The following is a 25,681-nucleotide window of genomic DNA, read 5'->3' as shown; positions in this document are numbered from 1 at the left end:
GCGTTAATATTTTTGTTCAGTATAGCTAGCTAATAAATGTACTGAGTCAGAGCAAACGTAGCTAGCTATACAGCCTGATACCAGTGATGGTGTAGGCCTAAATCAGCACGTTGTTTGTGCAACAGTATCTTCTAAATCAAAGAGGAATAGGCAAAGCATGAATATGTTGGCTACATGAAGTAGCTAAGAGAAAACATTTAATGTAGCCAAAGATTATAAGGTCCCCTACCAAACACTGATCAACACTTTGGTTCCTACCCTGTCAGAATAACTCCTCCCTGGCATCTAACTATAGATTTAGAATAATAATTATATTTCCAACAGTTCACCCAAGTGTTTTGATCTAAATTGCAAGTCAAATCGCAATTGCAACATTTGGTAAAAAATAAGGCCTTAGATGTTTTGCCCATATCGTCCAGCCCTACATACGTGGCAGTGTGGAAATGATTTCAAGTGAGTGCAGGAAATGCAGAAATGTATGAAAATGTGGGGGTTGAAGTTTAATTGAACAGTATAAAACAATCAGAATGGAGAAAGACCCATTCAAATCACTTGTGTTGGGTCACTCACTACTCCTAAAGCAAATGTAGAACTTTTATTATTCCAAAACATAAAATACCGTCAAATACCATCATAAATTAGAAAAATACAGTGATATTTTGACCATATCGCCCAGCCTTACTGTAGTGTGAGTCCCTAAATGAGATTTTAGAGTGTAGACTGGAGCGCGGGAGAGTTAGCTCCATGCTGACACAGCGTCTCGGACAGAGCACAGCCAAGCACTTTGGCTTCCAAAGCCTTACCTTAGCACAGCAGTATACATAACCGCCTACAGTACCACTGAGGACAGGGGTCTAGGCTGCTACACACTGACAGACGCACCAGCCCATGAAAATGCTAATGGTTAACACGGCTACTCAAGTGGAACCAAAGTGGTGCCGGAGGAATACACACCAGTTAATAAGATGGGTACACTCACCATGACCTTGTGGTGGAACCGTAATGAGAAAGCTGATGGAGCACTTGCAGCCTATATAAGTGGACATTATAATACACAATAATGCCAATATTTTTGGTATTTCCGAAAATTGTTAGCAGTCCGATTTATCTATACTCTCTAGAAGAAGTCAAAAGCCTTGTTGACAGGTGATTAATGAATTATACCATATTGTTTCACAGAAATACCTAATGCAGAAATAGGCTTTTAGAAGTATTGTCCTTTCATGAAGGATGAACTCTAACAAGGGGGATAAGGAAGGGATCGGTGACATCCTACAGGATACATCTGGTGCAGCACAAATAACAGGCCATGTCCTAGGGACAAAGACATAGAGATAATGAAATAATCAACTTCATTACCATTCACACAAAGCCCTTCTCGTTTAGCTTAACAGTGCCGTAAAATAGAATGATCACTGCGGCGGTTATAAGACGCGTGAGCGCAATGAAAAAGCGCTTCGATTAAAAATGTGAAATTAAAAAAAATGTTAGACAATGTACAGCAATAAAACAACTGATGGGCTGAATAAATTAAAACTAAAAGGAGACTGGGCAAAATATTAAAAAGTCAAGAAAACAAAGTGTGTCTCCCTACACACAACCTAAAGCACCACCACTTGCCAGAGACATGGCAAACTAAACGTGCTTCTTGGATCTGACGGCAAGTAAATGTAAAAAAAATATATATATACTATCAAACTCCAGAGTCTGTGCCACCCTCCCTTCATACTTCTATAGGCTCCTCAGCCGTGATTACCCCAACGGTTGGCCGCTAGGCATGAACAAACTCACCTTTTAGTCCCATAGGACGGCGCACAATTGGCCCAGCGTCGTCCGGGTTTGGCCGTCATTGTAAATAAGAATTTGTTCTTAACTGACTTGCCTAGTTAAATAAATACAAATAACATCTTTCCCCCTGGCCTCTCTTCCCAAATCCTCTCCTCTGTTTCTCTTCCCCAAAGAGGGCCTCCGTTACCTTCCTCTCATTGGTATCCCTGCTGGGTCTCTTATTCTCTGAAACTACTGAGATTACCGATCTCCTTGTCTCGCCTGATCCTCTCCTTTTATCTCTCTTGTCACAGTCTCTCTTCCTCTCCCCTCTTTGCTCCTCTGTTCTCCTTACCTGTGCTCCCTCTATCCTCCTCTCCCCCTGACCAAGGCGCTCTGTGTGCGTTTCTCCTCCTGGCTGTGGCTTGTCATCATCTCCTGCTCAGAGGTAGCACACGGTCTACCCAACATTCCATTAGGTTTCCCTGTGGTGTTTGGAGTTCTGTCCGCTGTGGAGTCTTGACTGTGTGAGTTCCCTCTGAAACAAGGGGCTGCTCTGCTCTCTCTCTGTTTCTTTTTCATTTTGTTGTTAGCATCGCCCTTTCCTTCCTGTCCGAGTGGGGGGTGTTGGTCGCAGGGTTGAGGCTGCCTGCTATTGGACTGAGCCCTGGTCAGAAAACGAATGGTCCCTAGGTGCTCCACAAGACATCTGACCCCCTCCCTTCACCCCCGCTTCCCCCCCACAGAGAGAGGAAAAGGCAACACAAACTGAAACCTGACTAGCATAGCATGGAGACAGGAATGTGGAATCAGAGCGTGTGTGTTTGTCTGTGCATGCATGCATGCATGCGTGTTTGCATGCATGTGTGTGTGTGGATAAAGGGGTAGAGAGAAAGATTAGTGAAGTGGAAAGGACAGGCTGTGTCCAGGGTGAAAGGTCAGGAGTGAGTGGCCATGACCTGGACCTCCTGCTGGACATAGCAGACACACAGTCTGGACAGAGACCTCTCCTGAGACCACAGATTCCAGGACCTAGCAGTGTAGCCTCCACCTTGAAAACAAGTACTTCACTTCATCAAAGTACATAAAGTGCTGAATCACTTATTTCTCTCACAAGAAAACAACAAATACCTCAAGGTTATACTTTGTTTTCCTTTTACGACTGCAAAGGAATTATTACTTTGTTTGCTCCGATCCCTTCCAGTCAAGAAAACACATGTTACCTAGCAAAACCTACCTCAGTACAAATTATAGAAACAAGGTACTACACCACTCATCCTCTCAGAAAACAACAAATAGCACAAGGGGACAAAACATCCCTTTTCCCCTTCTTTTAAATTAAAGTTATTTTTAACATTCCCTCCACGTCCACTCTAGAAAACATACAGCCTAGTCTAGCAGTACAGTTGTAACAGCATAATGTAAGATATAGCCTTAACTGGCCTTTAGCAGAATCAGGATAACATAAGTAGCCTCCTTGCCTGAACACTTGTTAGATCTAACTCCTTGGAGGCAACTGGAAATAAATCAAAGGGAAATCAGCTGTCAGATCTCTAGGGGAAAACATAGGTACTGTAAATGTTCTGTGCTTATAGTCACACCTAAATATACCTGTTTTCAACATTGATACAGTAAAAAAAAAAAACGTATTCATGTACAGACATCACACATGTCTGGAAATGATGAAGACACAATCACGCTAATAAAAAAAACAAGACATGTTTCAAACAAATGACTCTGTTTCAAAATTACAGCCTTCAAACCATAGACAAGTGGAGGACACAGCAACCCTATAAGTAGGCTTAGCCTATGTAGTGACCACTGACCACAACAAGGCCGAGCTAGGGCTAATATCTCAGTCTGTCCTTTCCTTCACTTCTCACACCAAAGGCATTCGGACAGGAAGTAAACATTTGGAGTGAGAACACAGCCCAGCCCATTATTTTCCTCAGGACTTCCTGTGGGAAGTGTAGTCCCGCCAGGGTGCGCGAAGCTGTGGGCAGGTCAAAGGTAAAAAACAAGGCGTTTTCACACGCAGGAGGCTCGGCACTGGACAATGGAACTTGTGATTACCTCACCCCAGATGAAAGAGATATCGAACAGAGCTCAACTAGATGCAGTGATATATACCCAACATCTAAATAAGAACACTATTTTGCCACGGCTGCAAACAAAGACAAAACGACTCCAAGAAATTTGGATGGAAATAACAATGCTCTTTGGGGTAACTTGACTTGAGTGGAATGACATTGTACAATCACAAATCTAGTTTGGCAAGAATTTAACTACCAGCCCCACAGGATGTGCCTCTAAGGAACAGCTCTCAGCTTGAAATGCAATCAAAGACTTGGTTGCTGTTTGAATCAAAGACAAAAAGAGATTGTTAAAATACATAATTACACTACCTTCAGACCTTATTTTATTATCTGTCTGTTGATACAAAATGAAGTCTTCTCTACGAGGTTAGACTTTATGATATGTATATAAGCCTAATAAAAGATAAAAGCACATTCAAGAACAATAACAGTGTTTAAAGTAGGATTTATTTCAGCAGTGGTGGCAGAGGTTGCGGAGGGGGATTTTTGTTGTTGAATGACTTTGACAAGAAGGTCACTTCTGGGGACAAAAACCCCCAAAAACATTCTACTCCAAAATGCATGAAAATGTAATTATGTTCTCTTCCTTTGAAACTCATCTTAAAATCAAGGACAGTTTCATTTTATCTCGCGATCTCAATGACATCACCAGCCAATTCTAAATTAACCCCCAAAATAATTTAGCTAGTGTAACGTTACTGTATCTTAGCTAACAATGATTACAGACATCTATTAATAGGGTTGGCTCATAGATGGGTTGGCTGATAATGTCAGGAAAACGATGTGCGTGCTTCCATGGGGCAGAAGTCAGTGTGCTCATTTAATCTTGTTCTTGATATCATGTCTTGTTTTGAGAGGTTTTGACTGATTTCATGTCAATATGGCTCAAATTCACTAGCTAGCTAACCAACAACTGTAATGATGTTTCAGTGAGACATCAAGGGCTCATTGTGCAAATGTATTTATGTTTTCAATAAATATTGGAGACGAAATATAGCTTACATGTTGTCAACAATCTAAGCCAACCTCGTCTGTTTTGCCCCATAGTTGCACACGCGTCGGTTTTGTTGCTAAAAAAAACAACCAGTCTATAGTGATAGTGTTAGAGGACGCAACACTGTATCTGTTCCATTATGATGTCAGTGAGAGCATGGGCAGCACCATTGAGACCATCTCCATTTTGAAGTAGTAAATTTTTTTATTCTACTACTTCTATGAGTTGACAAACAAACTGAAAGGGTGCATACTGCCACCTAGAGTGTGTTTGAACAGGTATAAAGCCAAGGTTGGCAATTTATTGCCACCTGCAGTTATGGAAGGTTTTCTCAAGAGAATAATTGATTGACTGATCCCTCCTGATGACCTGGATAGAATTATGTGAGCCTTCCTTAACCCATAGGAAGTCCCGCCCAGTTAACTACTTCAAAATGGTGAACGTCCTCAACTGGCGCTGCCCATACTAAAACTGTCTTTTGGGCACTAGAGTCCTCTATCTATCTCTATGGGTTGGCTACACTTCCAGGATTACAAGCTAGCTAGCTATACCTTGGAGGTTTCTCGGACGATCTGATGACAATCTGAGGAAGATATGTAACTTGTCACTCTGATCTTAAAAGCGCGTCTCGGCAGAAATGTAAAAAAAATGTTCTAGAATGTTTTTCAGCAGCGGTGGCAATGGCACTGTGTCCGACCGCAATTTTAGAGGCCCTCTTGGCTGCAGAGAGAATTTTGTTTTAAAGCTAATTTCCGCCAATACACATTTTGCCAAGGCTTATTTCGTATTCTTATGCTATCTGAGAGACTCAAACATTATAACAAAATTAATTGGGGCCCCATGCCATGACATTTATTTTATTTTAGATTGTCCCCGACTGTATAGTTTTTATTAATATAGGGGAAACACATTTACACATTTCAGTGTCTGTCCAAACTTGAAAGGGTTTCTCAAGGTCTGCATGAGCATGGGCAATCAACTCAACTTTTGCATGCTCTCATTCACAGCTCGTTTGCTCAACAAACAAAAAAAACACTAACCGCTAAAAGGTACTGTTACAGAACCAGATCTGAAGGCTCACACACACACACAATTTAAATACTTTATTTGAATTCATCAATCAAATTTACAAAAAAAGGATCCAAACATTTCAAAGGTCCCTGTATGCATGGCACTCAAGGGTACAGAAAGCACCTCCTTCTCCAAACAGCTAGGCTGCCCACGACAGCTGAAACAGAGCAGTACCTAGCCAATTGCTTTACCGCAATCTGGAGGCCACGCACTACAAGCCTGTGTACGTGGCAGAGACTGCCAAATATCAGTGCCACCAGCTTGCACCTACACTTGAGGCTGTCCAAGCGTGCCACGAGGGGCTGGTACTTAAGCAGCTTCTCGGCAAAGGCCTGCTCCACGTAGCCGTCAAATGAGCAGGCCATTTCCAAAATGAGCACCTCGCCCTGGCCTCCCACACAACAACAATACCTGCCATATTTGGCACACAGGAAAACACATCATCATCAACATCAAACCAGCTTCCCCTTACACAATAATGTTTATGCATATGTGCTGTTGGTGAGACTAGTTGTCTCACCTCGCTGGCTATCCGGTCAACAAGGCGGTCATGTCAAGCAATGTACAAATCCTTGTATGTTGAACAGCAGCCATTCACAACATGGGCAATGGACTCCATTACATTTGACTCATCTAGAATACGAAATGGGTCATGGTTTGCAGGGTACCAGAGTGCTAGATTATATTTTATTTGTAGAACTTGCAGCCTTGCCTTAACAGTAAAGGTGAGAATGTCCTCACCAACGGCAGTATTCTGGTACATGGAATGGGAGACCGAGTGGTCAGCACAGTCCAGAGCAGCGAGTTTCCCCTGCAGCCTCAGGCCAGTCAAGTGTTGCAGTAGCTGCATCCGTCTGATACCAAGGGGTGTTGTCCTGGATGTAGGATGAGATGTTCCATCATGGGTGACAGAAGCCTCCACAACAACACACACACAAGTACAGTCACTCTGCTCAATTACAGAGACTTATGCACAGAGCTGTACCAAGAACAACCATCATCATAGCATTCGTTTTTTACTCTCCTGTTAATGTTCTCACTGAGTAGCTTTAGAGATTTTATCATTTAATTTCTATAAATAGCCCCGTTTGTTTTGACTGGTGGAGAGAGAGGAGAGAAAGAGAGAGAGAAAGAGGGAGGAAGGGAGAGAACAGGCTCAAACTTTGGTTTTACAGCTTAATGGACTGTGAAAGTTGAATTATCTCCCTCTCCTCACTCTCAGGCCTCATTTCCAAGTGTTAAATGCTCTAGGTCCATTGCATATACTTTGGCAGTAGGGCTGTAACGGTATTGGAATTTTGGATGACGGTTATAGGTCACTGTAACAACCGTTTGAATAACACAATCACACACTTTTGTATCTCCTATACTCACTCACACACTGACTTTCTCACTGTCACTTTCTCACTCCATTTCGCTCTGCGAGACAGGGTAGATCCACTGCCAATTAGGGCTGGCACAATTACTGTATAACCATCATGAAAATAAATAGAAAACGTCAAAACCGTTTAAATCTATTTATAAATGTTTTGTGTGGAACGAACAGCTGACTGAAGATGGGAAGGCTGGGCATTCATACAGTTGAGTCCTGCATTCATACAGTTGAGTCCTGCATTCATACAGTTGAGTCCTTATATATACAGTGGGGAGAACAAGTATTTGATACACTGCCGATTTTGCAGGTTTTCCTACTTACAAAGCATGTAGAGGTCTGTAATTTTTATCATAGGTACACTTCAACTGTGAGAGACGGAATCTAAAACAAAAATCCAGAAAATCACATTGTATGATTTTTAAATAATTAATTTGCATTTTATTGCATGACATAAGTATTTGATCACCTACCAACCAGTAAGCTCTCACAGACCTGTTAGTTTTTCTTTAAGAAGCCCTCCTGTTCTCCACTCATTACCTGTATTAACTGCACCTGTTTGAACTCGTTACCTGTATAAAAGAGACCTGTCCACACACTCAATCAAACAGACTCCAACCTCTCCACAATGGCCAAGGCCAGAGAGCTGTGAAAGGACATCAGGGATAAAATTGTAGACCTGCACAAGGCTGGGATGGGCTACAGGACAATAGGCAAGCAGCTTGGTGAGAAGGCAACAACTGTTGGCGCAATTATTAGAAAATGGAAGAAGTTCAAGATGACGGTCAATCACCCTCGGTCTGGGGCTCCATGCAAGATCTCACCTCGTGGGGCATCAATGATCATGAGGAAGGTGAGGGATCAGCCCAGAACTACACGGCAGGACCTGGTCAATGACCTGAAGAGAGCTGGGACCACAGTCTCAAAGAAAACCATTAGTAACACACTACGCCGTCATGGATTAAAATCCTGCAGCGCACGCAAGGTCCCCCTGCTCAAGCCAGCGCATGTCCAGGCCCGTCTGAAGTTTGCCAATGACCATCTGGATGATCCAGAGGAGGAATGGGAGAAGGTCATGTGGTCTGATGAGACAAAAATATAGCTTTTTTTGGTCTAAACTCCACTCGCCGTGTTTGGAGGAAGAAGAAGGATGAGTACAACCCCAAGAACACCATCCCAACCGTGAAGCATGGAGGTGGAAACATCATTCTTTGGGGATGCTTTTCTGCAAAGAGGACAGGACGACTGCACCGTATTGAGGGGAGGATGGATGGGGCCATGTATCGCGAGATCTTGGCCAACAACCTCCTTCCCTCGGTAAGAGCATTGAAGATGGGTCGTGGCTGGGTCTTCCAGCATGACAACGACCCGAAACACACAGCCAGGGCAACTAAGGAGTGGTTCCGTAAGAAGCATCTCAAGGTCCTGGAGTGGCCTAGCCAGTCTTCAGACCTGAACCCAATAGAACATCTTTGGAGGGAGCTGAAAGTCCGTATTGCCCAGCGACAGCCCCGAAACCTGAAGGATCTGGAGAAGGTCTGTATGGAGGAGTGAGCCAAAATCCCTGCTGCAGTGTGTGCAAACCTGGTCAAGAACTACAGGAAACGTATGATCTCTGTAATTGCAAACACAGGTTTCTGTACCAAATATTAAGTTCTGCTTTTCTGATGTATCAAATACTTATGTCATGCAATAAAATGCAAATTAATTACTTAAAAATCATACAATGTGATTTTCTGGATTTTTGGACCTCTACATGGTTTGTAAGTAGGAAACCCTGCAAAATCGGCAGTGTATCAAATAATTGTTCTCCCCACTGTATATATAAGGACTCAACTGTATGAATGCAGGACTCAACTGTATGAATGCAGGACTCAACTGTATGAATGCAGGACTCAACTGTATGAATGCCCAGCCTTCCCATCTTCAGTCAGCTGTTCGTTCCACACAAAACATTTATAAATAGATTTAAACGGTTCTGACGTTTTCTATTTATTTTCATGATGGTCTTCATCCATAACCGTCGGTTACACGGTTATACAGTAATTTTACATTACATTTACTTGTGCCAGCCCTAATTGGCAGTGGATCTACCCTGTCTCGCAGAGCGAAATGGGGTGAGAAAGTGACAGTGAGAAAGTCAGTGTGTGAGTGAGTATAGGTGATATAAAAGTGTGTATGTGTATGATTGTGTGTTTCTGATTACAAAAGTGTGTGTATGTGTGATTGTGTGTTTCTGAATTTGTGCCTCTGTGAAAGTGTGATCTATAAAAGTGTCGGCACGCACGCACATGAACATGCATGTTTGCATTAGTGTGTGTGATTCTCAGTGTTCCTCTAGTTTCTCTGGGGCCTAAGTACTTCACTCTAATTACCTGCTAAAGACCTAGAGAAGGGAGTTAATGAGGGCTCCCCCAGTAAATTAATGATTTCAATTAGGCACGTTGAGGTAAGGGCCCAAGTCAGTCCTGCTGCTCCAGGATACTGCAGCTTCAGACTGACACGGGTCATTAGTCAGGGGAAACCTTGGCTTACTTCCCTACTTTCAGCCTTGCACATTTACTTTCAAACCTTATTCAAATTCATCACAGAAATACAGTATCACCCTGAGTCCTTCAGAGTAATTTAAAGTGGAATTGTTTGAGAGAGATGGAATTGAAATGCATTGGCTGAAATGTGTTACTGTAGCTTGTCATAGTTAACCTAGAAATTAGTGGCAAGGAGTTGGTTAATGTGCAGATTTCTATGGCAACAGTGGCTATGTCCATCAGTCTTGAACCCTAAAGTTAAACTGATGACAAAGACAGAAAAACAAGGACTGACCATGAATCAAATCTTTATCAAACATAGTTAAAATAACTCTATGAACATCAACACACTGTATGACAACCATAAACATCTACTTAACAACCATAAAAATGCCTATGGCTCGTGTTCAAATGAAGCCTTACTTTGATAAGTAAGTGGTTCGCTCTGGTAAATCTTAAGTACAATATATAAAATTATTGTCTCTTGATTCTCCTTTAAATTACATGGTGTCTCTTTCAAAGCACTGACCGCATCATTTTAGGACCAGCTGCACTGGAAAAAGCTTACAACAGGTTTTCCAGGACTAGCTAATAAATACGCCGGGCTTCAATAGAACATCTGCATCTTTCATCATATCATATGCTGATATTGGTCTTTGATGGTTGCTGTTGCTAGTTCGTTGGTTGCTTTTGCTAGTTCATTGGCAGCTGTGGCTAGTTCGTTGGCTGCTGTGGCTAGTTCGTTGGCTGCTGTGGCTAGTTCGTTGGCTGCTGTGGCTAGTTCGTTGGCTGCTGTGGCTAGTTCGTTGGCTGCTGTGGCTAGTTCGTTGGCTGCTGTGGCTAGTTCGTTGGCTGCTGTGGCTAGTTCGTTGACTGCTGTGGCTAGTTCGTTGGCTGGTATTGGTAGGTCCCACCGGCCAAGAATTTAAAAGCCTAAATAGCACTCTACACGGTGAGGCCTCTTGCAGTTCAAGACCATGCCTTTCGGGCTTTGCAACACACCAGCACCCTTTGAATGCCTATAATGGAGAAGATGAACTGCACACCGCCACAGAACTAGAACAGGGTCAGTGGTGTGTCTATGTCTGTACTAAGAATGATGCCTTTGCCTTCCTTATCATAAGACTGTGCCTATGGAGAGAGGGAGAGCTATAGAGGAGAACCACTTAGGTGAGTAATTAGAAACAAGCACATGGCCATATCTGACTGAGCAGCATGGGAACATTATGCATGCTGCTCGAGCACCATCACCACGACGACACACCTCTGGTGCACTGGCGCTGGCTTGCTGCGTTTTTCTGGTCAGTCAAGTGAACCCTAAGGAAACAGTGATCTATACCCACTGTATATGTTCCCTATAAAGCAGGGGCTGAGTCCATGGTCTCTCTTTCTCTCCCTCTCCCTGTACACGAATGGATACGATGTATAGCACAAATAACCCCTGAATATTTCTGTGTTATGTATGGCGTATCCCCACATACAGCCCTTTGATGTTTGTACAGCGCACTCAGCCAATTAAGAAAATATTAGCATGAAACAACCTCTGTTATCAAGACTGCCCGGGAGAAACAGAGCTCATGAAACTACTGTTAAGAAAAACTATAAAGTTACTGATACCTTGGTCAAATATATAGGCCTAGGCCTAGAGCAGGGCTCTCAACCCTGTTTCTGGAGAGCTACCCTCCTTTAGGTTATCATTTCAACCCCAGTTGTAACTAACCGGATTTAGCTTTTCAACCAGCTAATTATTTGAATCAGGTGCGCTAGATTAGGGTTGGAGGGAAAACCTACAGGACAGTAACTCTCCAGGAACAGGGTTGGTGAGCCTTGGCCTAGAGACTGAACACATCAGAGACTGAAGTGTTTCACTATGCAGACTACTCCACAAGGGAACATAAAACCACCCCACCTACTATCAATTACTTCATTTTAGTATTTGAGTGCACATTACACTCTAAGCAAACAGATATCTAAATTGAAAACGTAGGCCTAGTTCATAATGTTATTAAACTAACTTTAATCAAAATGTAAATGCTTTACTTGGCTGTATTATCGCAATGACACTCTCTTGTTTAGCAAGTAGCCTATCACCATGAGTCACTTGATCAATAAACATCAGAGAAGGCGACTGTTGAATTATAGCACTCAATGTTGTCTCAATCAATATGCTCCCTCTCTTCCCATAATGAATTCAGAAATGTAACAACTTCATAAATATGTGACAGCACATTTTAAAGAGACCATCGAGTATACAGAGGAGACCCATAATTAAATATGAGGATAAAGAAATAAAAGTTCCATGGTTATTCATTCCTACACTGGTTCATTGTTCTGGTTTACTCTAGCTACCAGGAGGAGCTCGTAAATTCTACCTGCAGCCCCCACTTCGCTCATGTTTGCATTTGACGGAGGGGCCGTAAATCAAGGTTGCGTACAAACCGGTGGCGGCACAGAGACTACGCGGCCCTACGCTCGTGCAGCCTCCGGGTCCGTCTCTTCCAAATCCACCCCGCATCGATCGAGTGCCTCGACCGTTGTTTATGATTCTCTGCGCTCCACAGTAGTACATCAGCGGCGCAAATGATGACCGAATGCTACGTTTACAATACTACGGCTGTTAAGTCACTGACAGATCCAGTCTGCTTTCCCTCGCCATAAATTGAAGGTAAAGGGCCTCTAAAACATCTGCCCAGACAAAACATATTTTCTCGAGTTGATGTGAGGGGAGTGAAAAAATAGAACGACATGGGGAATCGCCTACGCCCCTGAACATTGCTTTACCAGAGCTGCAGGGTTAGTAAGGGGAAGAAGTAAAAGTGCCCACATGCATAATTTTCTCTCTAACCCCTGCTCTGTCCCTAAAGAGCTCGAACACACATTGTTGGTTACGAAAACTGAACTCTGTCTACTCACTCTCTCTCCCCCTTTCTCACCATTGAAATTGGCTGCAAGCAGGGCATGACTACGTCTCCATAGGATTGAAACATAGCTACAGTGCCTACAGTGGGGAAAAAAGTATTTAGTCAGCCACCAATTGTGCAAGTTCTCCCACTTAAAAAGATGAGAGGCCTGTAATTTTCATCATAGGTACACGTCAACTATGACAGACAAAATGAGAAAAAAAATCCTGAAAATCACATTGTAGGATTTTTTATGAATTTATTTGCAAATTATGGTGGAAAATAAGTATTTGGTCAATAACAAAAGTTTCTCAATACTTTGTTATATACCCTTTGTTGGCAATGACACAGGTCAAACGTTTTCTGTAAGTCTTCACAAGGTTTTCACACACTGTTGCTGGTATTTTGGCCCATTCCTCCATGCAGATCTCCTCTAGAGCAGTGATGTTTTGGGGCTGTCGCTGGGCAACACCGACTTTCAACTCCCTCCAAAGATTTTCTATGGGGTTGAGATCTGGAGACTGGCTAGGCCACTCCAGGACCTTGAAATGCTTCTTACGAAGCCACTCCTTCGTTGCCCAGGCGGTGTGTTTGGGATCATTGTCATGCTGAAAGACCCAGCCACGTTTCATCTTCAATGCCCTTGCTGATGGAAGGAGGTTTTCACTCAAAATCTCACGATATATGGCCCCATTCATTCTTTCCTTTACACGGATCAGTCGTCCTGGTCCCTTTGCAGAAAAACAGCCCCAAAGCATGATGTTTCCAACCCCATGCTTCACAGTAGGTATGGTGTTCTTTGGATGCAACTCAGCATTCTTTGTCCTCCAAACACGACGAGTTGAGTTTTTATCAAAAAGTTATATTTTTGGTTTCATCTGACCATATGACATTCTCCCAATCCTCTTCTGGATCATCCAAATGCACTCTAGCAAACTTCAGACGGGCCTGGACATGTACTGGCTTAAGCAGGGGGACACATCTGGCACTGCAGGATTTGAGTCCCTGGCGGCGTAGTGTGTTACTGATGGTAGGCTTTGTTACTTTGGTCCCAGCTCTCTGCAGGTCATTCACTAGGTCCCCCCGTGTGGTTCTGGGATTTTTGCTCACCGTTCTTGTGATCATTTTGACCCCACGGGGTGAGATCTTGCGTGGAGCCCCAGATCGAGGGAGATTATCAGTGGTCTTGTATATCTTCCATTTCCTAATAATTGCTCCCACAGTTGATTTCTTCAAAGCAAGCTGCTTACCTATTGCAGATTCAGTCTTCCCAGCCTGGTGCAGGTCTACAATGTTGTTTCTGGTGTCCTTTGACAGCTCTTTGGTCTTGGCCATAGTGGAGTTTGGAGTGTGACTGTTTGAGGTTGTGGACAGGTGTCTTTTATACTGATAACAAGTTCAAACAGGTGCCATTAATACAGGTAACGAGTGGAGGACAGAGGAGCCTCTTAAAGAAGAAGTTACAGGTCTGTGAGAGCCAGAAATCTTGCTTGTTTGTAGGTGACCAAATACTTATTTTCCACCATAATTTGCAAATAAATTCATTAAAAATCCTACAATGTGATTTTCTGGGGAAAAAATTCTCAATTTGTCTGTCATTGTTGACGTGTACCTATGATGAAAATTACAGGCCTCTCATCTTTTTAAGTGGGAGAACTTGCACAATTGGTGGCTGACTAAATACTTTTTTTCCCCACTGTATAGAAAGTCTACACTTCCCTTGAATTTCTTCTCATTTTATTGTGTTACAAAGTGGGATTAAAATGGATTTGTCATTTGCTGTAAACGATCTACACAAAATTATCTTGTCAAAGTGACATTTTAGAAAGGTTAATGAAAAATAAAACACTAATATGCCTTGATTAGATAAGTATTCACCCCCGAGTCAATACATGTTAGAAACACCTTTGGCAGCGATTACAGCTGCGAGTCTTCTTGGGTAAGTCGCATGATAGCTTTGCACACCTGTATTGTGAAATACATTTGCACATTATTCTTTTCTAAATTCTTCAATCTCTGTCAAGGTGTTAGGGATCATGGCTAGACAGCAATTTTCAAGTCTTGCCATAGATTTTCAAGCAGATTTAAGTCAAAACTGTAACTTGGCCATTCAGGAACATTCAATGTCGTCTTGGTAAGCAACTCCAGTGTAGATTTGGCTTTGTGTTGTAGGTTATTGTCCTGCTGAAAGGTGAATTCCTCTCCCAGTGTCTGGTGTAAAGCAGACTGAAGCAGCTTTACCTCTAGGATTTTGCTTGTGCTTAGCTCCATCCCGTTTCTTTTCATCCTGAAAAGCTCCCCAGTCTTTACCGATGTCAAGCATACCCATACCATGATGCAGCCACCACCATGCTTGAAAATAATGTGTTTAACCCAAACATAAGGCTTTGTATTTAGGCCAAGTTTTTGCTATGTTATGTTTTTGCAGTATTACTTTAGGGCCTTCAAAAAGTATTCACACCCCTTGACTTTTTCCCCATTTTGTTGTGTTACAGCCGGAATTAAAAATGATTACATTTAGATTGTGTGTCACTGGCCTACACACAATACCCCATAATGTCAAAGTGGAATTATGTTTTTAGAAATGTTTACAAATTAATAAAAAAAGATTCAAAGTTTAAATGTCTTGAGTCAATAAGTATTCAACCCCTTTGTTATGGCAAGCCTAAATAAAGTTCAGGATAAAAATGTGCTTAACAAGTCACATAATAAGTTGCATGGACTCACTCTGTGTGCAATAATAGTGTTTAACATGAATATTTATGACTACCTCATACATACAATGATCTGTAATGTCCCTCAGTCGATCAGTGAATTTCAAACACAGATTCAAACACAAAGACCAGGGAGGCTTTGCAATGCCTCGCAACAAGGGCACCTATTGGCAGATGGGTAAAAAAAAAAAAAAAAGCAGACATTGAATATCCCTTTGAGCATGGTGAAGTTATTAATTGAAATCACTGGCCACTTTAAGAAATGGAACACTAGTCACTTTAATAATGTTTACATATCTTGCACTACTCATCTCATATGTATATACTGCATTCTATTCTATAATATTCTTCTGTATCTTAGTCCATGATGCTCTGTCATTGCTTGTCCATATATGTATATATTCTTAAATCCCATTGCTTACTAGTTTTGTGTGTATTGGGTATATGTTGTGAAATTGTTAGATATTACTGCACTGTCGGAGCTAGAAGCACAATCATTTCACTACACCCGCTATAACATCTGCTAAACACGTGTATGTGACAAATTAAATTTGAATTACACTTTGGATGGTGTATCAATACACCCAGTCACTACAAAGATACAGGCATCCTTCCTAACTCAGCTGCCGGAGACTAAGAAAACCGCACAGGGATTTCACCATGAGGCTAATGGTGGATTTAAAACAGTTACATAGTTTAATGGCTGTGATAGGAGAAAACTGAGGATGGATCAACATTGTAGTTACTCCACAATACTAACCTAAATGACAGCGTAAAAAGAAGGAAGCCTGTACAGAATAAAAATATTCCAACACATGCATCCTGTTTGCAATTAGGCACTAAAGTAAAACTGAAAATGTGTCAAAGTGATTAACTTTATGTCCTGAATAAAAAGCGTTATGTTTGAGGCAAATCCAACATAACATCACTGAGTACCGCTCTTCATATTTTTAAGTATGGTGGTGGCTGCATCATATGTTTTGGGTATGCTTGTCATCGGAAAGGACTAGGGAGTTTTTTAGGATAAAAATAAACTGAATAAACTAAGCATAGGCAAAATCGTAGAGAAAAACCTGGTTCAATCTGCTTTCCAACAGACACTGGGAGACAAATGTACCTTTCAGCAGGTTAACATAAAACAATAACCTAAAACACAAGGCCAAATATACACCGGAGTTGCATACCAACACGACATTGAATGTTCCAGAGTGGCCTAGTTACAGTTTTGACTTAAAATCGTCTTGAAAACCCCTCATCCCAAAAAAGTTCAAGGGGTGTAGACTTTCTATAGGCACTGTATATAGTCTCTATACAGGAGTCTGGATACCTGCCATATGCTCCCTACATCTGTCTCCTCCAGGCAGCCCTCACTGGACAGCCAAGATGGAATACCTCAACCTGACTCTAGTCTATACAGCGCCGCTCTACGTTTATTTGGCCGATGCTGCCCACTCCCTAGACATTTATTTGGGTAGCTCTATTTATTTATTTTTTTCATTTTGCAGACGCTCTTATCCAGAGCGACTTACAGATAGTGAGTGCATACATTTTCATACTGGCCCCCCTTGGGAAACGAACCCACAACCCTGGCGTTGCAAGCGCCATGCTCTACCAACTGAGCTACAGTTTGGCCAGGGAGTTAAATGCTCTCAGTCAGACACAATGTCATAACCTTGACTGTTGGGCTAGAATAGTCAGGCTAGAATAGACAAAAAAACACTGTTGCAAAGCCCTCTTTGAGCAAAATGTGACCAAAAAAGCTGATTGGTTCTGAAACCCGAAACTATGAAAATTCCAGCAGCTTTTCGAACAATTCTTTATTCATGATCCTTTCTACAATTGATTAATAACCAATCCCTTCAACGACCTAAATCTGATCAAATCTACACTATCAACTACAAATCTAACTCAAAGTGACACTGGACACCTCTATTAAGATGACAGGATGCAGCAGTGTTGAGGAGACAGCTAGTCACAACCTCCTCAGTTAGACCACAAACCCCTCATCCCAAATTTGTGGACAGGGCCGGCTCCAGGCATAAGCGACATAAGCGGTCGCTTAGGGCCCCCGGCCGCCTATTATTATTTAAACATTTTAAATGTAGGAACTCAGTTGGGGTCTCAACTAACTGTTAAGAGTTCAAATAGTATAATACACAAGGTGCAATTTCTAAATGTGGTTGTGCATCAGACATTTTTCTCTTGTTATGCTAGTCACTGACAGTCACTCAATTAGCCATGTCAGCTAACAATTATTAGATTGGTAAATTAGTTTAGCCAGCTATCTAAACTTGTAGTAATCATGGCCGAATACCAACCGGGCATGCAGGACATGTGCCTAGGGGCACTGACCTCCAGGGGGCCCCCATTGATCTTGTTAGTCGATCTCGCTCAGATATCATTAACATGGCATAAGTCTTGGCAAAATGTGAAGAATTGCTCAAAATTAGCTTTAAAACTGCAAAAAAATTATCTGAACCCCATGGGAAAATGTGTAGAATTGCATAAAGCTTGGTTTAAAACTGCAATATTGTCTCTACTCCCCATGGCAAAATGTGACCGGCCGGCTCAATTCGGTCCTATGTAGCAAAATGTGAAATGCTGTTTTTTTACATTGGATTAAAGTAGAGATTCAGAGCAACAACCCAAAATGTATATCATACACTGCAGCTGAGGAACAATGGGAAAGTAATTCTGCTTTGAAAGTAGATAAACTTGTAACACCTACTTTTGAGAAAATGGCCTGGAGAGCTCTTTGTATACACCCATTCAGCATCATTCACACCCTCTTAAGCTTTAGCCCCACCCATCTCTATAAGGATTCACATGTGAGGCCATGTGCTAAACAGAGTAAGGTAGTGTAGTAAACAACCAAAGATTTCAAGACTAAAAGTGAAGAAAGTAGTAGCAATACACTTTATCTACAGTGAGGGAAAAAAGTATTTGATCCCCTGCTGATTTTGTACGTTTGCCCACTGACAAAGACATGATCATTCTATAATTTTAATGGTAGGTTTATTTGAACAGTGAGAGACAGAATAACAACAACAAAATCCAGAAAAACGCATGTCAAAAATGTTATAAATTGATTTGCATTTTAATGAGGGAAATAAGTATTTGACCCCTCTGCAAAACATGACTTAGTACTTGGTAGCAAAACCCTTGTTGGCAATCACAGAGGTCAGACGTTTCTTGTAGTTGGCCACCAGATTTGCACACATCTCAGGAGGGATTTTGTCCCACCCCTCTTTGCAGATCTTCTCCAAGTCATTAAGGTTTCAAGGCTGACGTTTGGCAACTCGAACCTTCAGCTCCCTCCACAGATTTTCTATGGGATTAAGATCTGGAGACTGGCTAGGCCTATCCAGGACCTTAATGTGCTTATTCTTGAGCCACTCCTTTGTTGCCTTGGCCGTGTGTTTTGGGTCATTGTCATGCTGGAATACCCATCCACGACCCATTTTCAATGCCTTGGCTGAGGGAAGGAGGTTCTCACCCAAGATTTGACGGTACATGGCCCCGTCCATCATCCCTTTGATGCGGTGAAGTTGTCCTGTCCCCTTAGCAGAAAAACACCCCCAACGCATAATGTTTCCACCTCCATGTTTGACGGTGGGGATGGTGTTCTTGGGGTCATAGGCAGCATTCCTCCTCCTCCAAACACGGCGAGTTGAGTTGATGCCAAAGAGCTCGATTTTGGTCTCATCTGACCACAACACTTTCACCAAGTTCTCCTCTGAGTCATTCAGATGTTCATTGGCAAACTTCAGACGGTCCTGTATATGTGCTTTCTTGAGCAGGGGGACCTTGCGGGCGCTGCAGGATTTCAGTCCTTCACGGCGTAATGTGTTACCAATTGTTTTATTGGTGACTATGGTCCCAGCTGCCTTGAGATCATTGACCAGATCCTCCCGTGTAGTTCTGGGCTGATTCCTCACCGTTCTCATGATCATTGCAACTCCACGAGGTGAGATCTTGCATGGAGCCCCAGGCCAAGGGAGATTGACAGTTATTTTGTGTTAATTTCATTTGCGAATAATCGCACCAACTGTTGTCACCTTCTCACCAAGCTGCTTGGCGATGGTTTTGTAGCCCATTCCAGCCTTGTGTAGGTCTACAATCTTGTCCCTGACATCCTTGGAGAGCTCTTTGGTCTTGGCCATGGTGGAGAGTTTGGAATCTGATTGATTGATTGCTTCTGTGGACAGGTGTCTTTTATACAGGTAACAAGCTGAGATTAGGAGCACTCCCTTTAAGAGTGTGCTCCTAATCTCAGCTCGTTACCTGTATAAAAGACACATGGGAGCCAGAAATCTTTCTGATTGAGAGGGGGTCAAATACTTATTTCCCTCATTAAAATGCAAATCAATTTATAACATTTTTGACATGCGTGTTTCTGGATTTTATTGTTGTTATTCTCTCTCTCACTGTTCAAATAAACCTACCATTAACATTATAGACTGATCATTTCTTTGTCAGTGGGAAAACGTACAAAATCTGCAGGGGATCAAATACTTTTTTCCTTCACTGTAGTCCTTGGCCTATTTCCTAATCTGACTTTGGTGCAGGTCATGTTGTTCTTCACATTACCGGTAAACACACACTATATCAAATAAAATCTAAGTATTTGTCACATGCACAGGACACAGAAGGTGTTAATGGTACAGTGACATGATCACTTGCATATTTGCATAGTAGCAATATCAAAAAAAGTGTCCAGATAAATATTTCATAATTATTAGATGATTCTTACCCAGAAACACTTGTCTAAATTGATGGGTCATGTGAAATAAATGCTATAACCACCCCTCAGCCACATCTAGCTAAGTGGATGGGTCACTCTTGTCTAGACATGTACACATGAAATACATTACATTTTACATTTTAGTCATTTAGCAGACGCGCTTATCCAGAGCGACTTACAGTTAGTACAATAGTTAACCGTAATCAGCCCCAGACACACCTGGCTAACTGTATGGGTAATGTAATCATCTGGCGATGTGGAGTCTTTTGTTTAGACATGTAGCTAGCTAGCTAAACAATTAACCTAATGGTCCTTTCAAGACAATTGGGAACTTGGAAAAATACAAGGTCAAATCATGACATCAGTGATCGGAAAGTCAGGGCTCTAGAAAGTTGTAATTCCAAGTTGGATGACCGTAGAAAAATATTTTTCCCAGTCAAAGCTCATTTTCCCCCCCCAGAGTTCCCAGTTGTCTTGAACGCACTGAAGTCAGAAGTAGGATATTTCCGAGTTCCCAGTTGTTTTGAATGCAGCAAAAAACCCAACCCATACTATTTTTCATTTTCATTTTCGTCATTTAGCAGACGCTCTTATCCAGAGCGACTTACAAATTGGGTAAGTCTACTCGCAATACAAACTGATTGTCATAACTAGCCACCAGGCATGAATCTGCAGGTAGCTAAAGCTATATTTTTACCTACATCTGGGATTTCCTCATCGTCTGATTCATTTTCAGAGAGAGTCAGAGAGTCAGCATTGCACAATCGTCCTCTAGAAAGTGGAGAGTAGTAGCAACACTTTTGCAGTTCTTCACATCTTTCAAAAAAGCTGCGGTAGAAAGGATTACCTACACATACTGAGCAGCTCATGTTATAGACGGAAGCATGCTACATGGCAGACCAATCCGAATTCATCTCTCGGCATGTCCAGCCCATCCATTATCTCAGCCCATCATGGCTAGTGGGATGGTTCCCGTCTTTTCCCGTGGCTAAACCAACAAGGCTCGTAATTTAACAATTGTATTCGTATTTACAGATGGCATACACATTTGTTATTAAGGAACATGAAAGTTCACATGTTCCAGAAGGCATTTCTGCCAGAAAACGCATTTTGATAAAAAATTAATGTTTACGTTCAAAATGCCTCTCCTGTGAAGTAGTGACATGCAACATACGCCTAGTTTCCTGAAACGAGTCACACGTGTAGAATTTAAGGAAATGTATTTTAAAACAAGAAATGTAATCTCCGCTGTCAAAAGGGGGCACACTAAAATGTTTTGCCCATGAGGTGCCCCCCCCGGAGATGACATTTCTTGTTTTAAAATACATTTCCTTAAATTCTACACGTGTGACTCTACACAGAGCCTCACTTCCTGTATCTTCAGAAACAAATGGCCATTGTGACTCTCTGGGAGATTTAACCGTTCTCATCTGTGGACAATGTGAGGGTAGAAGGGAAGGGGGCCATGAAGACTTTGAAACTGAAAGAAACACTTCCGTAGAAGAGCTTACACTAACAGTCAGATCTTGCTTGTTTTACAGAGTCAGAAAGACAGAGACAGAGACAGAGACAGAGAGAGAGAGAGAGCGAGAGAGAGGGAAAGAGTGCTGATTTGGTAGCTATCTAGTCTTTTATTTTCACTGTGTGGAGTGTAATATACCCCAAGGCACATCGCCAAAATTTTCCTCCCCCTGATTTCGCCTGAACCTAACTCCCCCCACCTGGATTTAATACGCTGCAGGCAGGGGGGGACCGCGGGGGAGAGAGAAAGGGGTAGAGGACTAACCCAGATTACTCTGAGCCGTGAACTGCCCACATGGAGGGGCAAGTGTGTTTACAGAGGGACGAAAGACAGACAGCTCTGACTGAAACCTTCCAGAAATGATTGTTATAAGACAGGAGACCTACCTCTTGGCCAAACCTTGAAATAACCTAGAAATGGGTGGCAAGAGGATTTCACAGAAACCCTAACGACACAAGTCACCACTTCCAAACCAAGCCTTTAAGACATAAAGTAAGAGAAAACTCAGACCCAACCCTTCTCGAATTAACAGCTACCTCTTACCCAGTGGACCTTATAGACCTGAGAGACAAGCCTTCAAGCAAGACAAACAATTTTGATGTGGCCAGTAGTACAGAAATGTGCCATCTTACCTCGCCCCCTTCAATCCCCAATTTCCCGACTGCTCCGGAAGAATTCATGATTTCCCCAAACTCTCAAAAAATATTAAGATTCCAGGGCTCTCTCTCCCGACGGAAATGCGACGAAAGAAAAACGCAGTCCCTTAGTCCCTTGTCTTCAGCTGCTTGTAGTCTCCAGTGTCCGCTGGCTGCTGTGGCCAGCCATCTTCATTCAGAAAAATCCCACACTGTGATCAGAGTGAACACACACACACACACACGCACGCACACACAAACCAAAAGGTGGAGGTATACACACATACACACAAACCCGCTCACGTTCAGAGGTGCAGAGTCACACACACCGGCACATGTTCCATGATCCGTTATCAGTTAAGTCATTAGCGCTCCTGCTGACCCTCAAGAGAACCGTTCCCGAGTGAATCCAAGGAAAACTGATGGAGTATCTCTTGGCTGGCTCGCCTTCTCCCTGCCGCTCCCCCCTGTCATCTCCACGCGCTGCCGCCACAGCCGGAGTGTGTGTGGCGAGAGCTTCCCGGGGCCAGGCTCAGTGCGTCTGTGTGTGTGTAGCGGGCAGCATTCCCCAGTGTGTTATCGTCTCTGCTGCTCGACTGCCTGTCGGATTCCAGTCTGCCAGCGGTTGTTCCTCCTTACCCCCCTCTCCCCTCGTTTTCTCCTCCTCCTCTCTTCACTTTCCCTCTCCGATATGGATTCAAGTTTTAGCAGCACCCCCTCCCTCACACCCTCCTCCCATTCCTTCAGTCGGTCTGTGCCACTCCCAGACCTCTCTCTCTCTCGCTCTCTCTCCTAAACTCAGACCAGCACTCACACAAAAGAGTGCCCCGGCACTAATGGTATGTTCAACAGAGTGCATGCTGTCTTTTTCCCTCTCTCTCTCCCCCTTTCTCCCTCCCTCTCGCTCTCTCGCTCTCTCTCTCTCTCTCCTCTTTTCCTCCCTGAGCTCTAGAAATGGCAGCGTTCCAGAACTTTCCCTCATCTCCACTCTTGGAGGCTGTTAAAGCGATTAAAGTGCACTTCTGGCACTTCCTCTCGTATACTTAATTATAGTGTGTAGGGCGCACTAATAGACCAGTTCATTAGCAGCCCGTTCAGGCCTCATTAAATATGAACAGATTGGAGCACTTTATTAATATATTGATGACTGGTGTTTAGCGCAACCAGTAATTAATATTTGACTACATGGATCAACGCAATATTTGTTAGCCGATAAGACTAGCTAATTCAGATAGGTTAGATTGTTGGCAAGGGGAAAGGCAGTCACATAAGCATTTGAAAAAATTGGTAGTACGACCACCTCTTGCTCTGAGCTTTGAATGGAAAATGGAATAAACCTCTCCCCCTATTGATATTGGTTAGATTTTTGATATGACAAGTTGTGATGTGACCGGAAGCCACATTAGGGGAATGACCAAGGTGTCAAGGAGACCACATAGCAGAGTAGCATTCACACACACATACACACACAGATGTGGATGGACACAGCAACACAAGCAGCTATTTCAGACATGCTCACACACGCACACACAACACGCACACACAACACGCACAGAAGGGGTGTTATAGCGCTTTGGTGATCCTGACCTTTTAGCTCAGCTACAAATCACGCTGCTCCCCAAGCTGGACACTGCTCATCAGAATGCAAACACACAAAGAGCAGAATGAAGAGGGGAAACACACACAGTAGGGCACCTGCTGGCATATGCCCCTAATTAGAAGTCTGCCTTACTTGCCATGCAAATTGGAACATGTAAACTCACAATGCCCTGATCACTGAATTCACGGTCAATAGTAAGACTTCAAGGCAAGGGAGTCGTAATACTTCAACCTACCACCCTATAGCACAAGGCTTCACCATAGCCTCATCCAAAATGTATATTATATAATGTCTTCTCTCATCCATTTCACTAAGGGGTAAAAAAACGAACTATATTAAAAGAACTGTGCTGAAACAAGTTCAACTACCATTCCCCATTGATATTCTAAGAGAACAATATTACAATAAAATTAAAATAATTCTAACAGTAGGAGACAGTTGAGAAGATGAGAGCCGTAGCAGGAGACAAAAAGTTGAACCTTTTCTGACTCTGCACTCGGAGTAGTATATCAGAGGTGCTGCTGGGCTATGTTTAGACAGAGCTGCTCTGGCCCTGCAAAAACACCGGCATGTATGATTTATGAAGCTGGACTTACTGTACATTGGGAGCTGGTTCACGTTCTAATTGAGCGACTCAAAGAAATGTAATGGAGTGGGTAGAATAGTCTGTCTCCCTCTCTCCTTAATCAGTGAAAATTAAAAGAGAACAATGACATGGAGAATAGACCCCTTCTTTTACTCAAGGGTTTTCTTTTTTCTAAGAGGTTTTCTAGGCAGATAGAAAAGTAATTAGATGGCAAGATATAAATAATTTGTTCACATAATGACACTTAGCTGTTACTAGTAGTGGAAGAAAGCTCAAATAACCATCACTACATAACAGGAAAATAACATCTCCCAGAGCAATGTAAAGTAATACAGCACAGCATGTAGGTACACATATCATACTGCTATAGATTGAAATACAGATTAATATAAAAGAACATAGGCCTCAATAGAAAGTGATTCTCCAACCAGACTAAAATGAGAGGCATCCCTGAAGATCGATTGCATGTTTCCCATCAAATCCACATAGCAGTCTAAAACGGCCAACATCCTCACCCTTCACCCACATAGACATCCAAGACCCAACAGTTACCCTTTGCAGTGGTCTCTGGTCTCTAGCTACGTCCACTCCAACCTGGCAACTCAGCTCTAGGCTATAGGGCAGGCAGGGCCTAAAGCAACTTTCCACACAGAACTACCACCCATCTCTTTCATCCTCCTGCCCAGCTTTACTTACCTCATCACCAACACATAGTCCTCTCAACAGCCCTCCAACACCCACATGTTAATCCAAAAGAGACATTTCAAAGACAAGCTAGGCTAACACATTACGGCTAACACCTTGTTAGCGATCAACACAGAGCTTTGAGGACACAGTGACTGGTGCAGTGGTGCTGGCTGGGAGGATGTATTGGGAGACTCGCTAATGCTTTTCTGGGCACTTTTCCAAGGGGGAGAGAAAAGAGGAGTGGCACAGGGAAACACAACTTGAATGTGAGTGAAATCAAATCTGCTGCAGGGCAGATAGCGATAGAGCTAGCCTAGCTAGCACACAGAGGGGCTATGGATTGAGGGTAGATATAGCAGTTAGTCTAGCACACATGGGGGCTATGGGTTGAGGGCAGATAGCGATAGAGTTAGCGTAGCTAGCACACAGGGGGGCTATGGGTTGAGGGCAGATAGTGATAGAGTT

The 25,681-nt window shown here is 42.7% G+C and overlaps 1 protein-coding gene across 3 annotated transcripts in view; it reads right to left on the bottom strand.

Annotated features, from left to right (window-relative positions):
* LOC121582465 (colorectal mutant cancer protein) overlaps positions 1–25,681 on the bottom strand; it is a 138,897-nt gene that overhangs the window by 91,077 nt on the left and 22,139 nt on the right. Inside the window, exon 1 of one of the 3 annotated variants that reach the window (XM_041898267.2) lies at positions 22,341–23,035. The exons of 1 other annotated variant lie outside the window; for it this stretch is intronic. In XM_041898267.2, the coding sequence (XP_041754201.1) occupies positions 22,341–22,388 (48 nt within the window). In that variant the 5' untranslated portion in view covers positions 22,389–23,035. Of the gene's footprint in view, positions 1–1,791; positions 1,834–22,340; positions 23,036–25,681 lie in introns of those variants that run through there. One more of the 3 variants, XM_045225128.1, reaches the window with a different exon arrangement.

The sequence above is a fragment of the Coregonus clupeaformis genome, chromosome 15 (genome assembly GCF_020615455.1).
Source record: "Coregonus clupeaformis isolate EN_2021a chromosome 15, ASM2061545v1, whole genome shotgun sequence".
In the NCBI taxonomy this organism is placed as follows: domain Eukaryota; kingdom Metazoa; phylum Chordata; class Actinopteri; order Salmoniformes; family Salmonidae; genus Coregonus; species Coregonus clupeaformis.
Note: the sequence above shows the minus strand (reverse complement) of the source record. Positions and strands in the feature narration are given on the sequence as shown.